General features: G+C 37.7%; 1 protein-coding gene across 6 annotated transcripts in view; it reads right to left on the bottom strand.

The window, feature by feature from the left end:
* Positions 1-2,791: 2,791 nt before the first annotated feature.
* The window catches only part of CUL1 (cullin 1), a 106,323-nt gene continuing 88,701 nt past the window's right edge, over positions 2,792-20,413 (bottom strand). For all 6 annotated transcript variants that reach the window (XM_007504520.2, XM_007504519.3, XM_007504518.3 and 3 more), the window contains exons 10-22: positions 18,441-18,548; positions 18,253-18,359; positions 16,585-16,633; positions 16,175-16,306; positions 13,766-13,883; positions 12,775-12,851; positions 10,737-10,868; positions 8,633-8,725; positions 6,668-6,715; positions 6,504-6,586; positions 4,926-5,031; positions 4,207-4,320; positions 2,792-3,344 (exon numbers count right to left, since the gene is read on the bottom strand). In XM_007504520.2, the coding sequence (XP_007504582.2) occupies positions 3,264-3,344; positions 4,207-4,320; positions 4,926-5,031; positions 6,504-6,586; positions 6,668-6,715; positions 8,633-8,725; positions 10,737-10,868; positions 12,775-12,851; positions 13,766-13,883; positions 16,175-16,306; positions 16,585-16,633; positions 18,253-18,359; positions 18,441-18,548 (1,248 nt within the window). In that variant the 3' untranslated portion in view covers positions 2,792-3,263. The remainder of the gene's footprint in view (positions 3,345-4,206; positions 4,321-4,925; positions 5,032-6,503; positions 6,587-6,667; positions 6,716-8,632; positions 8,726-10,736; positions 10,869-12,774; positions 12,852-13,765; positions 13,884-16,174; positions 16,307-16,584; positions 16,634-18,252; positions 18,360-18,440; positions 18,549-20,413) is intronic.

The following is a 20,413-nucleotide window of genomic DNA, read 5'->3' as shown; positions in this document are numbered from 1 at the left end:
CGAGGCCTCAGACTCTGAGTCCTCAATACAAATACACCAAGGCAGAAGTAAGACAAAATCAAGTATCTACAGACTAACCAGTTTTGTGTTTTGCAAGTTCAGTCAAATGGGAGTCCGTTCAGTTTGCTGACACTGCTAGAGAGCGAGCGCGTGGCGCGGCAACTTCACCCATCATGGAAGGCTCCTGTCCCTTTCCCTGACTGCACCCTCCCCTCCAAAGGACTGAGATCGTCAATCTCCCAATTCTTTTACCTTTGTCGTTTCCTTATTAGGGATAGATTCACTCCATAACAACTTGTTGGTGCCAAGCAGGGTGACTCGATAAACTCCGGGACCTTTTGGGTACTCATTGCCTTTGGATGCTCCTTGATCCTCCTCTGCTTCCTCTCCACTGAAGAGAAATAATATTTGTTTAGATATTATACAATAAATCTATTCAAAATGCAATTGATAGTAATGAGATTATGGAGCTCACCTGTTATAGTTTAGGTCAAGATCTACTTGTGAACACCCTTGTTTAGTTTTTTCACTGAATAAACTTGTTTTTCGGTTACTTGCTTGAAATAAATATATAAAAAGAAAATGCCTCAATTATGTGGAAAGTTTGCAGGAATTCATAATGTTGAAACTTTCCCTTTTTTGCTTTGTTAAATAATTGTGGTGTGAAGGTTTCTCCTATCCAATTAATTCACAGCTGCAAATGTATTTCAATAAAATGGAATGCAAAAACAGTTCACATAACCCTACTAGGAAGCACTTCATGAAAAGCATTTCCTTGAGGGAATTGAACAGGCAGATCAGAGGCCCAAACTTCAATACGGCATTCCAATCCTCGCTTACTGCTAGGGTAGCCAATAGTCATTGATGAACACATTTGCAAGCTCAAAGGGTCATTTGGGGCAACATCTGAGTGTGGTTCTTGGTTTCAAAAGGATAAAGTTCAGGCGTGAGGGACATCATCCAAACCCACGTACTGTCACTGAGCTCCCTCTAGCCCCGCCGCTCGGGTCCTAAAGAGGATCCCACAGCGTCTTTCAATGCCTCTAGTGGTTAAAGTGTCCTTCCTGGTACCACATTATCCATCTTTCATTGGAAAGGGAAGAATTTAAGCAAAATGGCCCCATCCAATACTGGTTCATGAACTAGAACGACTAAAAGCAATTTCTGGGGTCGACCTTAGGGGAGGGGCTTGGACTCGCCACAAGCAAGGATCTGCTTTGTTCCCCTAGCAAAAAGGACTCTAGCCGGGTTTCTCTTTATGATCAGGGGCTACTAAACACAGCAGGATTAGCTTGGGAGGCTGGTGCTCAGCCGCTATCTTCTCGTCTGCCTGGGAGGGTGACCCGACAGTTTGGGACATAAGGCCGAGGTCTTAGTTCCTCCTTCCTCTCCTGGATGGAGAGTTTCCCCTAAAGGATATAATAATAGCAGCTTGTGTTTTTAGTCCTTAAAAGCTATGGAGTTTCACACTCGTGTTGTCCTTACCCCAAATCTGTGAAGGAGGCAACACAAATATCCCCATCTTATGGCTGAGGTTGGCCTAAAATGACATCAAAGTGGTGAAGATTGGGCTTGAAACTTCTGAATTGTAGTTTAAGGATTAAAAAAAATAAATTAGTTTGAATAACTTCGTTAACTTTCATTGTGAACTACTCCCATTGCTAAGGAGGTGTGCTGTATTTGGGTTGCTGCTCTTCTACTTTACTCAAGCACATCCCATCTGTGGGAATTCACAATCTGCCAGCAAAATTCTTAAGTCAGCAACTTTTGCATATTCCTAAAAGCTCATTCATCTTGGATGATTAAATATTGAGAAAACAGACCATTTGAAAACCATAGAAAGGCCATCAACTTTGAAATCTACACGAATGGCAGGAAAATGGTCCTTTTTAAGCATGAATCTAAGTTATGGAGGTGTCTCTGCGGCACCGAAGAGGACAAAGACAACAGCGAGGGCAGGAAACGGGAAAGTGATCCTTCTCAGAGCTGTGGGTTTGGGACATGGACTGCGAAATGGAACCTTCTTAGATCCTTACCTCACACAACGTCACTTGTCTGATTAAAAAAAACCAGTATTAAGTGCAGATCAGTGGTCTAGGGAACTCTGGGAAGGGGAAATCCCTCTATCAAGGCAGAGGTCAGGGTTCAGCCCTCGCAAGACTGGGCTGCTCTGTGCCACAATGACCAGGCCGCACCAGGGCTCAAGTCCCTTACCCCACCCCCATCGCCACCATTCGCTTCTCCCCATAGCCCTGGGACAAAGGGAGGACAAGGAGCTTGGAGTCAAGAACAGCCAGTACAAGACTCCCAACTGCACATTCAACATGGAGTGGCAGAACAGCAAATGGATTGTTAAACAGGTTACAACAGTGCCAAAGTCTGGGCTGGAAAGGGGACACATGCCAGAAGCTCAGTGTAGTTGATCAGTATACATGTAATGAAGACCTGAGACACGAGCTAATCTGATTATAGTTAAACTTATATGGGAACAAATTAAATTTAGTTAGGAGAAACTGATCTCTCTCCCCATTTATAAAGACATCAGTGGGAATGGGTGGGGTAAGGAAGAAGCCAAGGAAAGGAAATGTCTTAGAAATAAACCTTAATAAAGCAATGATTATTGTGGCCTGGATCAAAACATTAAATTTTCAGTCCATAGGATGTAACCTTTTTTCAGACAGCAGAAGGACGCTAGAAGGAAAGAGAATAAGAAGATTGTTAAATTTTGCATAATCGTTTTACCTTTTATTTACACATAAGAAAGTAGTAAAACTTAAAACAACAAACCAAATTTGACTTGTACAGAAATCTTTTAATTTGTTTTTATTTTCACACATTAAAAAATGAAACACACTATACAAATGGTTGTTCATAGCAGATTACACATGGGTCCATTCAGACTCCCTCTCAAAGTGCTGCCAACTTTATAAAGGCTGCCTGTGAAGACAGCTGTTAATCATATAGCCATTGTATTGATTTAAATGCAGTAGCATGCAACCCTCAGCACGGAAGGTTTAAATCCTCTCTGTTCTTAAATTAGGTTAGATGGCGTCAGTGTCCATATTTACATCCTTGAAATGTATCGATCCTGAGCAGTTCCAATGTAAATCTGAGCCGCCTGGCTGATGGGTGTCTTGGTCTCAGGTTTGACAAGGGAAGTCCGCACGGCAGCGGCCTGGCTGCGAGGAAGTTCAGTTGTTTCCATTTTTTCCATTATGTGACTATTTGCTGAGCGTCGCACAGTCAGACAACTGCTAAAAAGGTTAAGCCAAGTAACTGTAGGTGTCCTTTTCACCATCAACACGCTCCAAGTATTCTTTCTCAATGAGAATGTCAATGCATTTCTGTATGTTCATTTTTGTAAATGGGAGAAGGGAGAAAAAAAATCCACGTATTTATTTAATAACAAAGAATCAAAGCCAAATACGCTACTGCTGCCAAGAGAACCAAAGTCATGAGAACGTCAACTAGGGTTAGGCTAATTCTGCGTTTAAATACTCCTTGAGAGTGCCGTGACTCAGATTTCTTGTCTCCTTAGGTCAGGGCCTTCTGCCTCAATGCCCTCTCCCCAGGACCCACCACTCCCTTCCCTTCTCAGCTCCAACAAGCCCCCCAAGAACCTGCTGCCTTCCCCCCTGGGGCCTTGCTGCTACTTCTCTTCCAACTGTCCCTTCCCCACTTGATCTGAGGAGAGCTCCCTTCTCATGGGCACAAACGTGCTGATGCTTGGGAGTCACCTGGATCGGGGCACAAGGAACCTTTTCCCTTCAAGAAGCCTCACTCTTTTGGGAAGCGTCTCTTCTGGGTTTTAAGATCCAACTTACTATCACAACTACTTTCTGGGATACAAGCCCGGCTGACTTACAAAGGGCGATTTATGATAAATACTATGATGCCACTTCTAGGGGGAGACATGGTATAGCTCTGGGTCAGAAAGAGAATAGGAAATAGCTTACTGAAATAAAAAAGGCAAATCAACATGGGGTGCTTTGATGAGAAATAATTCTGAAAGTCATCCACTCCTATGGAACTCAGAAACTAAAGTGGATCTACCTGACATCCTTTCAGTTTTTCATCAAATTCTGTGCTGATTTAGAATTATAATTGAAGTCATTTTTGCCTTTTCTCCAACCCCCCAATTCTCACCGTTGGTTTCTTCCCCCTCCCTTTAATAAGTCAAACACCACTATGCTGGAGTCATTGTACCTTAATTACTGGGACCCGAGGTTTGAATCTTGAGGACAACTGAGTTAATACTTCTCCAAGCAATTGCTGGTGTTTTAGAACTTTTCTCATTTTCATAATCCGAACAATAGCAGCCTATACAAACAAGTGGGGGGGGGGGGGGAGAAGGGAAGAATATTTAGAATACCAATTTATTTGTTAAGAAAAAAACCTGTACATTTGATTTTCATTTTACAAAGTTTACAATAGAATTCAGAACCATCTCTGGCACCAATGGCCAAAGAAGGGGTGTTCTAGCTCTGGAAAATCATCTTCATGTATCACAATTGAAACCTTAATTCATCAAATGAACATTATTAATATAAAGGCTATATAATTAGGTTTTTGATATCTAACTCAAATATAACATAAAAGAACACAACTAATATAAACAAGAAAAACTAATGATTCCTGGCTGCTATACCCCTTTTTGCCAAAATATATAAAGCTGTGCCCAAATAAATAACTCTCTTCCCATAATGAAACAAGTAGTCACAAAAGGAGACAGCAAAGTAACATGGAGAATGCCTGTTAACAAAGATGCACTTAGAAGGCAGCTTTTAGATGATCTGCTGGACTGGTTTTCCACCCCGAGGAACAAAAGGAAGGTCATACGATGCTAAAATGACCATTTCTCAAGTTCATAGACTATGATATGGAAATAGACTCTCATTAAAACAAGTACCACGATGGTAACTTACCTGAATCAGTAGTTTCCGATCTTCCTCTATATTTTTGTGTGTGGTTTCTTGCTCCTGTTTCTGTTCTGTCTTCATTGGCACATTGATGTTAACCCTCAATTTCTTACTATGAAGAAAATTAAGCAGAGGGGTATTGTTCTCATCTTAAATTACCAAAACTGTAATAGACTATATATTGTAATTTTAAAAGAGAAATGCTTTAGGCCTCAAGAAGTACTCTGACAGAAATAGTGGCTGTTCAGGGGCAGTTGGGTGGCTCCGTGGATTGAGAGTCAGGCCCAATATATAGAAGGTAAGGAGGGTTAAAGAAAAAAATAGTGACTGTTGAAGCAATTATCAAAGCCAGGCAGAAGACAGAGTACAAATCACTTTTAATATCTTATTAGTTTCACTTGTTAATCAACAGAAAGGCAATTAGAATAATCCAAGTTTTATTTATCTGGACAATCCCAGCTAACATTCAACATCCAAATAAAAACGGAGGTTTGAAATAAGGTAACACATGTAATAATTCTTGTTAACTTACGATGTGTTCTGAAAACCAATCCGAAGTATGATTATTATTTTAACTGAACGATAATCTTTGTAGGTAAGGTAATCATTAAATGTTATTCCTACACATTCCACATCCTATCTGAACTGGCATGAGCTGCTGGAAAAATTAGTTGAGCACCATTAAAAAGCATCAGGATCGCTAAACCAGTCTCAAATAAAATCAAGAACTTGGCAGTTCAGTATTGAAATTCTGCCCATGATAATCCTAGCAAGTGGTCACTTAGCCTCTCCTTAAATGCTTCAATAAGGTCAACATGAAGAATGTGATGTTATAGGATTATCAAAAATATCATTGGGTATGTGAAATCTCTGTAAAGTATTTTAAAAAAATACTTTCTCTGCATCAGTTTAGCATAAATAACTAGATTTTCTATAAATTCACTCTATTTTATACCACATATGCTAGTTATTCCCCTTTCTCTACCAAAGTTTAACACACTTCCACAATTTGTGCTTATTCACAAATTAGGAAAGAGGGATGTTGCATTAGATTAAGGCCTTTTCCATGATATGACAAAATGTCTTTATTTCTTAATGTAATGAGCATCCTTTTGAGGAATTTTCATGAAAAGAATTGCTAAAAAGACTGTAGGATTTAGAACTGAAGAAGGCCCCTCCTATTGCAGGTGAAGAAGCAGAGGCACAGAAGAGACTGGCTCAAGATCAGAATCGTAACCAATTATAGCACTGTATTCCAGGTGCTGGTGGGAAAGCCTTGCCAATTCCTTACACAGAATACCAACATTTATAGAGCTGTTAAAATGACACTGTGTATATAGGGTCATCTTCCAGTTGTTATGTAAGGGGAGGACGGGGAGGGAAACAAAATTTCAAACATTTCATAATTAGAAATACCTTCCCCCCCCCCCCCGCAAGAATAGTAGAGTTCACCAAAATATCTCATTTCTAGTCTAGAACAATCAAATGTTTGGGATCTCCTTTTATGGGGGAAAAATGCCTAGAAATAATTTATAAAAGAACAGATTTTTACCAATATTCTTTATCTACTTATGTTTTCCTTACTTTTTATAACCCAGGAATAATTTTATTAAGGTATCTGGCTTCAATTCCACCTCATCAACATTTGCATTTTCATCTTCCAAAACCTGTAAGAAGACAACAATTAGTACACATAAAAAATTTTTTTTCCTCTAATAATGTTAAAAAAAAGAAAAGGAAGGACATACCAATAACTTTGACTTCAATAAAATCTGTAGAACCTGTGCCAAAATATCCTATGATTACAAAGGAAAAAAATAAATTAATTCAAGTGTATTTTCTTTGAAAGAAAAATTAAAAGATTTATGTGAATAAGAATATTAAAATTAGAAAACTATAGCTGGACATGAGACATCAAAATAACTGCAGGTATTCCTTCCACATTGTGACATTCTGATATATTACAGGTTGCTATAAGAAATTAAATGGGAATGTTTTGTGGAAGCCACAGATGATATGCAAAAGCCAGCAGGCACTATAGGGAAAAGTTCAGAAAACTATACAGTCTATGACCAAATGTGTTATGTATAACCCAAATTTTACAATAAGAACTCTAAATTCTCCATAAAAGAAAAAATTCTGACTTCCTTCTCTGGTATCAAGGGAGGGCCATTTTATGTGGTCTGTCTCTGTCTCCTTTCACAACCCCTTTGCACCCTGGCTGATTCATCACTTAGTGCCCAACACCATGGTGACAACTGTCCAAAGGACCCAAAGATGGTCCTCAGAAGACAAAATCTCTAAAAACCCTTAAGGTTAGTGCTAAAGCCACCACAGTAGGACTTTGACTTCAGTAAAAAAAAAAACAACCCAAAAACACCACCTTGTGATTTTCCTTCCAGGAGGAACTTCAACACAGACACGCCCTCCACAAGGGCAGGGCAGCAGCTGTGCATTACTAGAGGGTGTTGGGAGAGGCTGGCCAGTGACAGCTGAGGCCTGTCATCTCCTCCACCTCTGGAGACTCCCTTCCCTTTCCCCTTCCCTCCTTCCTCACCTCTAATGAAGCGCTGCTGGGTCTTTCAGGTTTTTCCTGGCCTCACCCCCTCCCGCTCTGGAGTCTTCTGATGCTCCCGGCTCTCTCTGACCCATCTGCCTGGGTCCGCTTGGTGTTCCTCCCACATGACACTTCCCCATGTCTCTTGGTCTTTGTTGGCAGCCTCTCACGCCACTTACCTCTCCTTCTCCCCTTAATTTCCCTGCTTTCCTTCCAGACTCAGCTCAATGCCACCTCCCACAAGAGGCCTCCTCTGATGTAACCCCCCTCCCCCATCTTTCTCCTGCCTCCCTGGCACATGAGCTCCTCGGGGACTCGCTGCTTTTACCTTCCTTTGCAACCCTTTTGCTTTTGTGTCTGGCACTTAGTTATGTGCCCAATAAATACTTGTTGACTAATCATATAAGTGATAAAAACTGCAGTTAAGTTATATGATTTGATTTGGTATTAATATATGATTCAAGTTTTACACACACAATATTTGAGGAAATTAAAAAGATAGGTACATGAACAGGAATAATGGCTGATTAGGTTAAATAGAGAATTGTAGTGGGGAGGATCTGTTCAAATGTTCTATATGAAAAAAAGGGCATCTAATTCTAGAAGGGAACACACCTTAGGACCTTTACTTTGTCCACATTAAAAAAATTAAAAATGAAATCTTTTCTATTTTTAGAATTGACTGATTGTCCTAAATACAAAGAAACAGGTATAAAACAAGGCATAAACACAAAAGGGAGCTTGTTAAATATAACAAAATAGACAATGTGGTTTAGAGAAAGTCTATAGGCGTGAATATTATTTTCAGGAGCATTATAGTTAGTAAATGTTGTTCTTCCTACCATCTTGCTGAGGCTGGAGGTACAATGGCCACCCACTGGTCTGATGCCAATAATGATCAGAATGGAAGCTTTAAGCTTCTCTGTCCCTCTCTCTGTATCCTCGTGATCCTCTGCTCCCAGAGGCCCACCTATTTTGTACAACATTTAGTATAGACTCAAAATGGTTTGATGCCTACTGCAGCTCAGTATGGGAGCAGGGTTTGTAGGCACCTACCACCACTCTTGGCTCACACTTTCCCCATAATAACGACAAGGAAAAAGCAGCATGCTTTGAATGGATATGATATAAAGCTTTTTAGAAATGAAGACGATACCATTTTTATTTGAGTGCTGTCTGTTAACTGCTGTACAGTGTAGGCATCTTCTGTGTTGTATTGTAATAGGATTGCCATCTGGAATGTAGATGCCTTTGAGGTATCACCAAAACAGAAGAAAGGGAAGAAACTTAAACTCATGACAAAAATATAAAGCAGAAAGTTCAAAGAACTAATTTCTATGCTGAATCAGAAATTTAGGTTAGAAAAATGTTTTAAATCACAATAGTAAAAACGGAAACAAATTGGTTAAAAGAGAATATAAATGTCATAAAAATATTGCAATGGAAATTTGGTGACATGAGCCTTCTCTTTATATAGACATTTCAATAACCAATTAAAAATATCCTAAAATTTTGTTTTCCTACAACATGGATTATAAAGATATGCACTGCACGGTCACTTTGACTTTCATATTTGTTTTTTTACACAAATAGCCTTTTGCAAGGAAAATATTCTTTTGGTATAGCATTCATATACAGTGGCCACAATCTGGGTAATTAATTATGCATATACTCCAGGGATTTGATTCTTTCCACATCAGCTAAGCTATTAAATATAGTACACAGTACCTTGAGAAAGTACGATTACATTATGATCTCTTTTAGCTAAATATACAAAGGAGGATGGACTGGCAACAAATGTGCTCTGCCAGTATAATGAGCTAGTCAGGCTGTGCCTGTCACAGGAGGGGAGGTGGCCCTCACAGCCTGGGAACAGACTGGGGCCTCCATAAACATGCTTCTTCCCTTCCCTGCTATTCCACAGAGTAAGGCAGGCACTATTCACAATTCTTTCAAACCAGTACAAGAAAAACTGTGGGTATTTTTGTCTTTGTTTTGTAGAGAATTAAGAAGAAACTGCATACCCTTTCTCCAAAACACTGGAGAGATGAAACTGGCTCCCATTAGGTTCCATTAACATAGGTCAGGAAAAAAGTTTCACCAAGCTCTGGAGCAATGTTAAAATTCTAATACTCCTCAGTTGCCCGCCATACTAAATATTCATTCATATGAACCCTTCAAAAATAATGTACTCCTCTAATGCTAAGATCTGCCATAGGAAAAAAACCACAGCAGTGAAGAGGAACAGAAAGTCCTTCCCTTTTACACTTTCTCTTCCATTTACAACAGGAGACATACTATAAGCTGACCTCACACTCAAGGGGAGGAAAGGGACAAATCTAGCCTCACAAATGCTTTAGCTGGTAGCCCTGGGCAAGTTACTTAATACAGAATGCCCAGACCTGCTGCTCTTCTGTCTTATAACTGAAACATTCAGGCATTAAGCAGGACTCTAAATTGTACCCTTCAGGCACTTGTCCCCTTGGATCAATGATCGTATTAGAGAGCAAAAGGTTGTAAAAGGATAGTTTTAAAAGGGGGCAGCCAGGTGGCTCAGTGGATAGAGAGCCAGGCCTGGAAATGGAAGGTTCTGTGTTCAAATGTGGCCTCAGCCAATTCCTGGCTCTGTGAACCCATTTAAGTCACTTAACTTCCATTGCGTAACTTTTACTGCAATTCTGCCTTAGAACCAATATATAATATCGATTATAAGATGGGGGTAAAAAAGAGGAAAAAGGGCTTATCAGATACTGGTTTTTTTTTTTTTTTTTGCCACAGTCAAGATTTTATTTACCCTTGGGGGGGGAAAAAAGGGATGAGAATTTTGAGAAATGGTCACTGGAGTCCTTGGCATTAGGTCAGAATGATACTTCTATATCTCTTTGGGAGAAAGCAATGTCCAATGAGGTGGCATGAATGATTCACCCATGCTAAAGACCGCATTAGAGACTGTCTTAGAGCAGAACCTTCTAATAAGATGGACTTAAGGAGTATTCTCAAAATTCATTCTACGCATTCTTGATAACCAAAACTAACACAAAAATTGCTTTGATTAGCTTCTTCAGTGGTATTTCTAATTTATAAGAAAAAGAAAACATATTTTGAAATCCACTTCATAAAAAGAATCTCAAACACTCAGTATTTATGTAAATCATTCAGGTTCGGCTCCCTTAACACATAATTTCACTATGATCATATTGACTATTTTTAATCTTTAATTAGAGTTATACATGTTTCCCACAAGACAAACTCATTCTTACCTGCAAAGTGTATCTGTTTTTAAAACAGTTGGTTACCAATTCCCCTTTAGATAGCTGATACAACCAAGTTAATTTTCTGCCACTATGGCGGCTAGCATAAAAAGCAGTAAAACGCTGATAACTACGTTCCAACTGTATAAAAACAAAGCATGTGAAAAAGGCAATGTAAGTCTTTATCATCAAATTTTACTAAAAACCTTTCAAAATATGTATATATTATAAATCAAGCATCTTGGTGGTCAAATCTTTTTTTCCAAATCATATGGCAATCACTTAAATACAAAACACATGATAGAATTATCATGCCTACTAAAGGGAAATTCAATTATTGATTAGATACCTGTTACTATTATAGGTAAGGCACAATATTAGGCATTTGAGATAAAAAGACAGGGTGACTTATGTCATAAGTCTAAGGAAGATGAGATATGTATAACAACAATAACACAAACAAAAGTATACATACAACAAAGGGACAGCCAAAACACACTCAGAGATTCATTCCGGATGCCTTCCTTTCTATCTCAAAACTGTGTGGACACCAATGTTGCAGGCTTATTATTGGGTTGCAGACCAAACCACCTTTTCTTGCCATACATTTCTCCACACATTTCTACCACATCATCCTGTGCAATTCTTCTTTGGCAACATGCTATGACCTCCAGGCACCTCTCTCCAATGCCTTCGAGTAATCCTCAACTTTTTTGGAAGCTGTGGCATTTCATGATTCAGACTCAGAGGATTGGAAAAATGTTGTTATTGAAAAGATAGGACTTGGTTTTAGTGAGAAATATGGAGCCATTAAGAAACTGTCCAAAGGTAAACTTGTCTTGTTCAATTCTGCACTCTATTAAAAAAAAACAGATGCAAATATGAGGAAATGTGTTGAAAAATTCTTTAAGACATCAAGGGTTGTCAAATAGGCCAGTGCCAAGGAAGCTAGCATCTTCATTAGGCCCAATGCCTTCCTAGTCATACATACAAATGTACTAAGGCTAGTGAGTTCTAGAACAGTGAGAAGCTTCTCTAGTTAATTTTATATTAATGGGGAAAACTCAGCTTAATTTCTATTCCGGACACACACAGACACAGACACACACCCTTACCTTCTGTCTCAGAATCAATACTGTGTATTTGTTCTAAGGCAGAAGCACAGTAAGGGTTAGGTAATGGGGTAAGTGACTTGTCCAGGGACACATAGCTAGGAAGTCTCTGGGGCCAGGTTTGAACCCAGGACTTCTCGTCTCTCAGCCTACCTCTCAATCCTCTGAGGCACTGAAATGCCCACAATAGATATATTTCAAGAGCCTGGACTGGATTGTAGTTGTGAACTGGACAGTGCTCCCAGTGATATGAAACTTCATGAACATTTGTGTAAAACTTTGACTTTTCAATACCAACATTCTTTTGGGGATGCTATTTGAATGTGAATCATGGAACAGAATTTTGAAAAATTACAATTATAAATTACCCCCAATAAAGGCAATGGTGTGGCAGGAATAAGCAGGCTTCAGCGTGTTATCAGCAATATATTACATTTGAGAGGTGGCATAAAAGACAAGATTCAGGAAATATTTAATAGAAACACTAGTGAGCAATGCAGTGAGAATGATCAACAACAGATATATAATTCAAGTAATATACAATTTAAGTATTAAAAGAAAAAGAGAGAGACTTTTTAAATCTTCCAGCACATTTGGTATATGTTTTTGGAAGGATTATGTGAAAATACAGATTAGAGATAAAGGAGAACCAGCAGAAAAGGGCGGGTTATGATATGCACCATTGGGGAATGTGTTCTCAATAAGAAGTAATAACCACAGTACTGCCATAAAAGAAAAATAATCCTTATGAAGATACTTTGCCAAATTGATACCTCCATGCCGAAAGACACAATCCCTACAGTCTTAAAAAGGTTTATAAGATCTGTTTCAGAATGTTCAACAAGGTCAGCCAATAGAATATTCGTTAGTATAGATTTTTAGGTATATCAGTATTTAAAGTTAGTTTTATTATCATTTTCAACATGAATCATTACCTCAGAAGGCAGGGCAAATGTACAAGACTGTTGAAAGGGCCATGATCCAGAACTCAAAACTTGAATACTGAAATCCACTAAAAAAAAAGAAAAAAATCCAATGTCAAGAAAATATTTCATTAAGCATTATAAACAATTAGCTATTGTTCCATATTCAAAGGAACACTCCTTTTTTTCAAGAGTATAAAATATGAAACATTTTTTTTTTAGGTAAGATTAGAAAACCAGTGTGGAGAAATTCCCAGCCTATTTTCCCCATAGCTTTTTTTTTTTAAGTGGCAAATAGTCAAAAATTAATTTTTATTCCAGAGAAGATTCATCCCCCTCTTTTAAATAGCTGAAACATTAATTTCTTAAATTATTAATATCATTTAAGTATTTTAATACTGCCATGGATTTTTTGCTTTGAACTATTCACATGAACAAAAATCTTAGTTCCAAAGAATGAGAGGGAAATAAAAATGTATTACTTTCATTGTAATGCTTACTGCTATGAATGGTTATTTAAGTATTTTTAATTCAAATACATTATCCAGTTGTTTCTTCTGTACATCTTTACCTAAGATTTAAGAGCTGATTCTGATTTCTCAGTAAATAAAAAAGCATATGACTAAAAGAAGGACAAATTAAGGCTACAGTGTGAGAGGTAGGATATTACTGCCTCAAGACAACATAGGGCTGCTGAGCTGTCTGATCTTTGACAGCCTACTTGCCCAAATTGAGTTTCCACTTCTCTCAAATGATAGACCCACTGCCACTGGCTTCCTATCCCAAGTTTGGGAAGGCAGCAAACTATCGAGCCCTAGATAACTAATTGGAGGCCACTCTCCTTAGACATCCTTTACTCAGGAAGTTCCTAAGTCAGGCCTTGAGACTAATATCTTGACTACTCATATTCTATAATTTTACACTTATATTAATCAGAATAAAAAGAGCTCTAAGAGGCTTAGGTCTTTTAAAAGAAAGCTTTCACTGCACTCAGAGTACTTACAGTCTAGTGGCTCTGAATTCGTGAGGTGCTTTTTGAACTGTTCATTCAAGTCTTTGCTCACACCAATATCTTGAAACATTCGTTGAAGCTTGGAAGTATACTCAAAACCACAAGCTTGCTGAAATACATTCCAAAGAAATTTCGATATCAAAAGACCAACTTCTTTAATGATAAAGCAAAAAGTACATACTTTTAAAGAAATTCCCATGTAAGCACTACACATATCACTGACACAAAACTAGAAATAATAATGGTAGTATCACTTAAGTGTATATTATTAATATTGCTATAAATGTCAATGAAATTACATCTAAGTTAAAATCAAGGGGGGGCAGCTGGGTTGCTCAGTGAATTGAGAACCAGGCCTAGAGCTGGGAGGTCATAGGTTCAAATCTGGCCTCAGACACTTCCTGGTTGTGTGACCCTGGGCAAGTCACTTAACCCCCATTGTCTAGCCCTGACCACTCTTCTGCCTTGGAGCCAATACACACTATAGATCGAAGGTAAGGGTTTAAAAAAAAAAATCAAATCTCATTACTTGAAATTCAAGTGTAAACTGTAGGCATAAATAATTCAAAATTGTGCATTATCTTCAATTAAAAACATGCCATGAACTGAAAATCTTTAAGCTACTTGGTTGAAGACTAGAGAATATAACTATTATGTTTTATAATGAAGTGCCCTCAGAGTTCTAACTTAAGATGGTAAGAGCACATCTTCCTGTGATGGGAGCAAGGATTACTCTTTTCTCTGCAAGCAATGAAATGAAAGGGAGATAGTCCCTTTTTTTTTGAATAATAGAAAGAGATTGAGCGGGATTATAGTTGTGAACCTGGACAGTGCTCTCAGTGATATGAAACTGAACATTTGGGTAAAATTTTGACTTCAATATCAATAATCTTTTGGGAATGCTATCTGAATGTGAATTTTGAATACCAGAATTGTGAAAAACTTTAATTATAAATTACCCCCTATAAAGGCAATGATGTGGCAGGAATAAGCATTTATCAGCAATATTTGAGAAATGGCATAAGACCATAAGACCACACCAGTTTTTAAATCTTGCCTAAAAATAGAATGCTTCATTTTTTGTACTTTTAAAGAAATAATAGTGTTCATCTAAATACGGAATAATACTCCATAATGCTAAATGAAGTGTATTCTGTCAGTCACTTTTTGGTCTTAGTTTTTGTCACCTGCACCCATCCCTTTCTAAGGGTCCCAGAAAAGAGGACTAACTTCACTTCCTACTGACATCATTTGCAGCTTTCAACCAGTGTTTTCTTGACTTTGATTCATTGTGGAATAGAACAGATTCTTCATTAATCATTGACTCTGAAGTATTCTACAGGCTTTTACTGCTACTAATTTGCCAGGCAGAGATAAGCACAAACTAGTCATCTTTAAGCCTAACTTAAATTTAACCTGTGGGTCTTAGGGTACACAAATTACAAAAAGTTAAGATTCATCTGGGTTTCAATTATACAACTGTTACCCCAGGCAGTACTTAATAGGTACATTGTTTTTTGGATTGAAAAACTGAACAGGGCCTGGGAATAAAGGGTAAAAAGGGATCAGAGAAGGATTTAAGATGCTGCTTACTGGAAAGTACTTAGCACAGAGTCTGGCACATGGCAAGCAAGATATAAATGTTAGTTCTTATTTATTTTTCCTCTCTTTAAAGTCAATGATTAGAACTATCCAGCAGTATCCTGGGTATGGATAAATATCTATAATATCCTATTCAAAGATGCTCAGCCCAGCATTTTCTAACTAAAGAAACACATTGGGCTATCTTCTGGAAATGATTTCTAGATTTCTTTCTGGGTTGTAAATTGATAAGTTAGGAGCATGTAATTTTTTGAGATTAATTAGAATTATTTCTCCTAAAACACACAGTTAAAAGACATAATTAAAAGTAGATCACAAAACTCATTTTAGGGCTATAGCTGGTCTGGATGGAAAATGAGGTTTTATGAACTGAAGTGGGTGGAGAAAAAAGAAAAAAGCACTAGGTTCAAGTACAGCACCAGGAGAAAGCCCTTGTAAAGACACAGAAAAGGAAGGTGGGCATTAATAAAGTATATTCAGGGGATCCCGAGTAGATTGATTTGGCTAGACCAAGAAGTATCCAGTAGAGTAGCTGGTTGGAAAAATGCATTGAATACCAAGCTAAGATACCTGAGCTCTACCCTGTAGGCAATGGAGAACCATGGAAGGTTTTAGGGTAGAGAAGACATGATAACTGACTAAACTAGGATCGATTTCTATAATAAATCAGAAAATATAATTTTGCAAGACTTTTAAGTTCCCATTAGTTTCATCCCAGTATTAACACTTTAGTTAATGTTAAAAAAAAAAAACAAACACCAAAGAAGATGAAATTCAGTAGAGAAAATTTAAACTAACCTTCAGTTTGGAGATCATGCTGGCTTCAGCATCATCACTTGCACTGTTCTGGTGCACAAGTCTTTTTGCCAACATTTTAGCATAGAATTTCTGAAATACATCTTTATCCTCAATGTATTTGAAGACAACCATCTGTCAAAACAAACATAAGCAGTCATTTAATATATACTTCTCCTTTTGCTGAACTAAAGTCATGGTTTATTGCTTTATGAGTTAAATGGCAACATATTACAATGCTGTGAAAGGCCAAGAACCCTATATAATCTTTGGAAGTAAATGTTTTAAGTTAAATCTCACAAACCACATGGAGTTGGCTCAGTACTAATTAACTTCCCATTTTAGTTACACCTCTATAACAAAAGTTTAAGTCAGTCATTGAGATAGACAGTCTTCTTTATTAAGCACCTTACCACTTGATTAAGTGTATCTTCTAGTTCTGCTTCTTCTGGGTTCTTGGAGCTGAAATAAATCAAAAAGGAATAAAATTTTAGCTATAATGAAACCATGAATTAAAATACTTCTACAAAATAATCACATAATATAGCTAAGAAAAAAATACAAGTAAAAAAAAATCCAACAGTTTGGAAAGATTACAAATTAAACATTTCAGAGTAATAAACCACTAAGAAATTATACTGAACCATGATTATTTAAAGTAACATAAAGGTAAACCTTAATCTAATAAGCAAATGAATTTCCCCCCTTCCTAGTTCTGCTTTAAAAATCATTTTGAGGACAACGAGGTGGATCAGTAGGCAGAAAGGCAGGCCTAGATATGGGAGGGCCTGGGTTCAAATGTGGCCTCAGACACTTCCTAGCTGTATGACCTGGGGCAAACCACCCCAATATCCTGCCCCTTTACTGCCTTTCTGCCTTGGAATGAATACACACTATTGATTATAAGACGGGAAGGTAAGGGTTTAATAAAAAAATAATTCTGAAACAACCTTAAGGGTTACTGCAATATTTTAGGCAAGCAGTAATGAAAGCCTAAACTAAAGTGGTAGCTGTGTGAGGGGTCAGAAGGAATTCCATATGAGAGATATGAAGGTAAAAATGGCAAGATGTAGCAAATGACTGATATGTGGGGTAAGGGAGATTATAGAATCAAGGATAATGCTGAAGTTACCAATCATATGGACAGAAAGATTATAATGTGGTGCTTTGGAAATTAATAATGAGAGGCTGAACCTCATGGTAGAGACTGAGACTGGATATACAGAAAGGAAAATTACTGGGATAGGGATGATAGATCCATAAGAACTAATGAGGTTACTCAGAAAGAACATACAGATGAAGAAAGGAGAGCCTATGATAGAACTCGAGGAAAACCCATATTTAACAGGTATAAGATTGATGATGAACCCAAAAAGGACACTGAGAAGGCGCAGTCAAATGAGTAAGAGAACAAAGGAGAGAGAGAGAGAGAGAGAGAGTAGTATCACAAAAGCCTACTGAGAGTATCCAGTAGAAGGAGGTTAACAGTGTCAAATGCAGCAGAAAATTCAATAAAGATGAAGAAAGAAGAAAAGATGACCAGATATGGTCACTCAAGAGACAACAGTATCAGTTGATTGATAAAATTAGAAGCCAGTTTAGTTTGCAAAGGGTTCAAGAATAAGTAGAAAAATACTTGAGGTAATAAATATTGAGAGCGTTTTCCAGGAGTTTTACTGAGAAAAGGAAGAAAAATATAGGACAATAGCTTGACAGTGAAGAGATGAGGATTCAATTTGCTGGAGAAGGTGGAAGGTGACAGGATTCACTTCACATGTAGAGAGGCTGACCTTGGCAAGGAGACAGGCAGCTTCCTTTTTTGTCAGGCACTGGATGAGGAAGGAAAGAAAGGAAGATTTGAAGAAGTTTTGAGATGAAAATATTAGAGGGAGGCAAGTAGGTGGCTCGGTGGGATTTGAGAGCCAGGTCTAGAGACAGAAAGCTATGACTCAAATCTGTCCTCAGACACTTCTTAGTGACCTTGGGCAAGTCACAAACTCCATTGCTTAGCCTTTACTGTTCTTCTGCCAACTGATTCTAAGACAGAAGATAAGGACTAAAAAAAAAAAAGCTACCAGTACCTTTTCTTCAACAAGGAATCACAGTATCGGGCCAATAACTCAGGGGATTTACTTGATGACTGAGCCATTTTGGTTACTGCATTGTTGTTTATAAAGCGACCACAAGCCTGTGAATTATACAAAATTTAAAGTTTAAAGAAAATTCAACATCAAAGGATGATGTCAGTTAATAAAATAAATATACTTACTTTATCAAGTGCGGCCACAAAGCCAGCATCATTGTTGAATGCTGACATTACTAGTGCATTATATTTCTTATGAACGTCCAAAACTGTCTGTACATACATTTTGGGGTCCTTAAGGGAAGAGAAAAATAAGAGAAAGTGGTTACTGGCTAGTAAAGCTGTTCACTTATTTTAGCAAATTAGCTCAAATACATTCCTCCTTCAGTTCAGATTACCTTCTGGAGGACATTTAACAAAGTGAGACCAGAAAATACTTCTAGCCTTTTCTTTAGAGGAAAATACTAAGGATATTTAAAGAGGGGGAGGAAGGTAATTATCATGTATTACACAATGAATAAAAATTTCATTTTCATGGCACTTAAAAATCAAAGTCTGATGTTAAATACAAACATTCAAGGTATTCAAATTTTTGAAATTTGAGGGATTCTATTATTTAAAAGAACCAAACCTCAACTAGATTTTGATTATCTAACAGTTTTAAATAAAGACCAAATACAATTTTGTTACCTAAGGACTCAATTACTTTATAGCAGAATTAAATGATATAAATTGGGAGCCAGAGTTGAATGGGCACAGAAGTAGTCAGGAAAAACTTCCTTAGAAATTAAATTGAATGGGTGGAAGGGAAGATGGAGAGAGCCAATTTTGTTAAGGAACAAAACAGGTGGAGTAACAAACTGTATTCATATGCTAGTGAAGGAAGTGATTTTGAAGAGGTTTGTGTGTTGCCAAGTCTTAACATATTAAGAGAGGACAGAAAGTAGAGACCCTTTAAGGTCAGACTACATAGAACCACTAAAGATTTTTTGGGTAAGGGAATGACAATCTTGCTAATAATACAATTCTATTTTGATAGCTAGATAAAAGATGGGACTGAAAATGGTAGTGACAAAGAATGGGGGAAAAGAATACGGACAAGTTAGGCTGGTGAAAGTTTGAAAATAGAAGAGAGGGCAAATGAAAGATATTGTGAAGATGGAAAAGATGACTCAGGTTTCAACCTGCATATCTAGAAATAAAGAAGATTATGGATGGTAAACAGTGAGTTCAGTTTTTGGACATGTTTTCAAGTCCTAATAGGACACATAATTAGAAATGTTCAGCAGGCAGCTAGAAGACTGGACCGAGTATGTGCTGAAAGGAGAAAAACTTGCAATCACTTAGGATTGTAAAAAGTCTAGAATAACATTTTGGCCTAAAGTGGTACCCCAAGAACAATGACACATCTCAAGAGAAAAAACTGATAAAATCTGGTGTCTAGCAGAATAATACTACCGACAGAAATCAACTTAGGAAAGTGGTTTGGGGAAAAGAAAATGAATTCAATTTCATAATGTTGAGATTGAAGAGTCATCATCATCTTGGAAACAAGACAGGAAACAAAAACTTAGGTGTCATCAATGTATAAGTGATAAGTTGAAACAGTTTTAAATGGATGAATTCACTAGGAAAGAGCATGTTTAGAGAAATGCTGAACCTTGGGGTAGGAAATAATGAAAAAAGTCACAAGAGCTATCAGAGAGGGGAAAGTGCCAAAAAGAGTATATTGTCAGAGTAGTAAAATGAAGAGTGAATTTCAAGTAGGGGTGGGTCTAATGAGGACTGTGGAAATGTAAGTGAATGTATCCATAAAGAGATAACAGAATGGTAAGGATGAGATTACAAGGGATTAATGAAATTTTAAGAGAGCACCCTCTAGTGTACAATGAATATGAAGCAACTAATGTGAATTAGTGTACAGTTAAATCAGTGAGCATAAGGCTAATTTCTGCTGAAAGTAAGGTAAGAAAGTTACCCTGTGCAAGTCACTTGACCCCCATTGCCTAGCACTTACCACTCTTCTGCCTTGGAGCCAATACACAGTATTGACTCCAAGATGGAAGGGGAGAGGGAGAGAGGGAGAGAGTGAGGGAGAGGGAGAGAGAGAGAGAGAGAGGGAGAGGGAGAGGGAGAGGGAGAGGGAGAGGGAGAGGGAG

Source organism: Monodelphis domestica, chromosome 5 (assembly GCF_027887165.1).
Source record: "Monodelphis domestica isolate mMonDom1 chromosome 5, mMonDom1.pri, whole genome shotgun sequence".
Classification (NCBI taxonomy): domain Eukaryota; kingdom Metazoa; phylum Chordata; class Mammalia; order Didelphimorphia; family Didelphidae; genus Monodelphis; species Monodelphis domestica.
The sequence above is the reverse complement of the archived record's forward strand: the minus strand, read 5'-3'. Positions and strand labels throughout refer to the sequence as shown.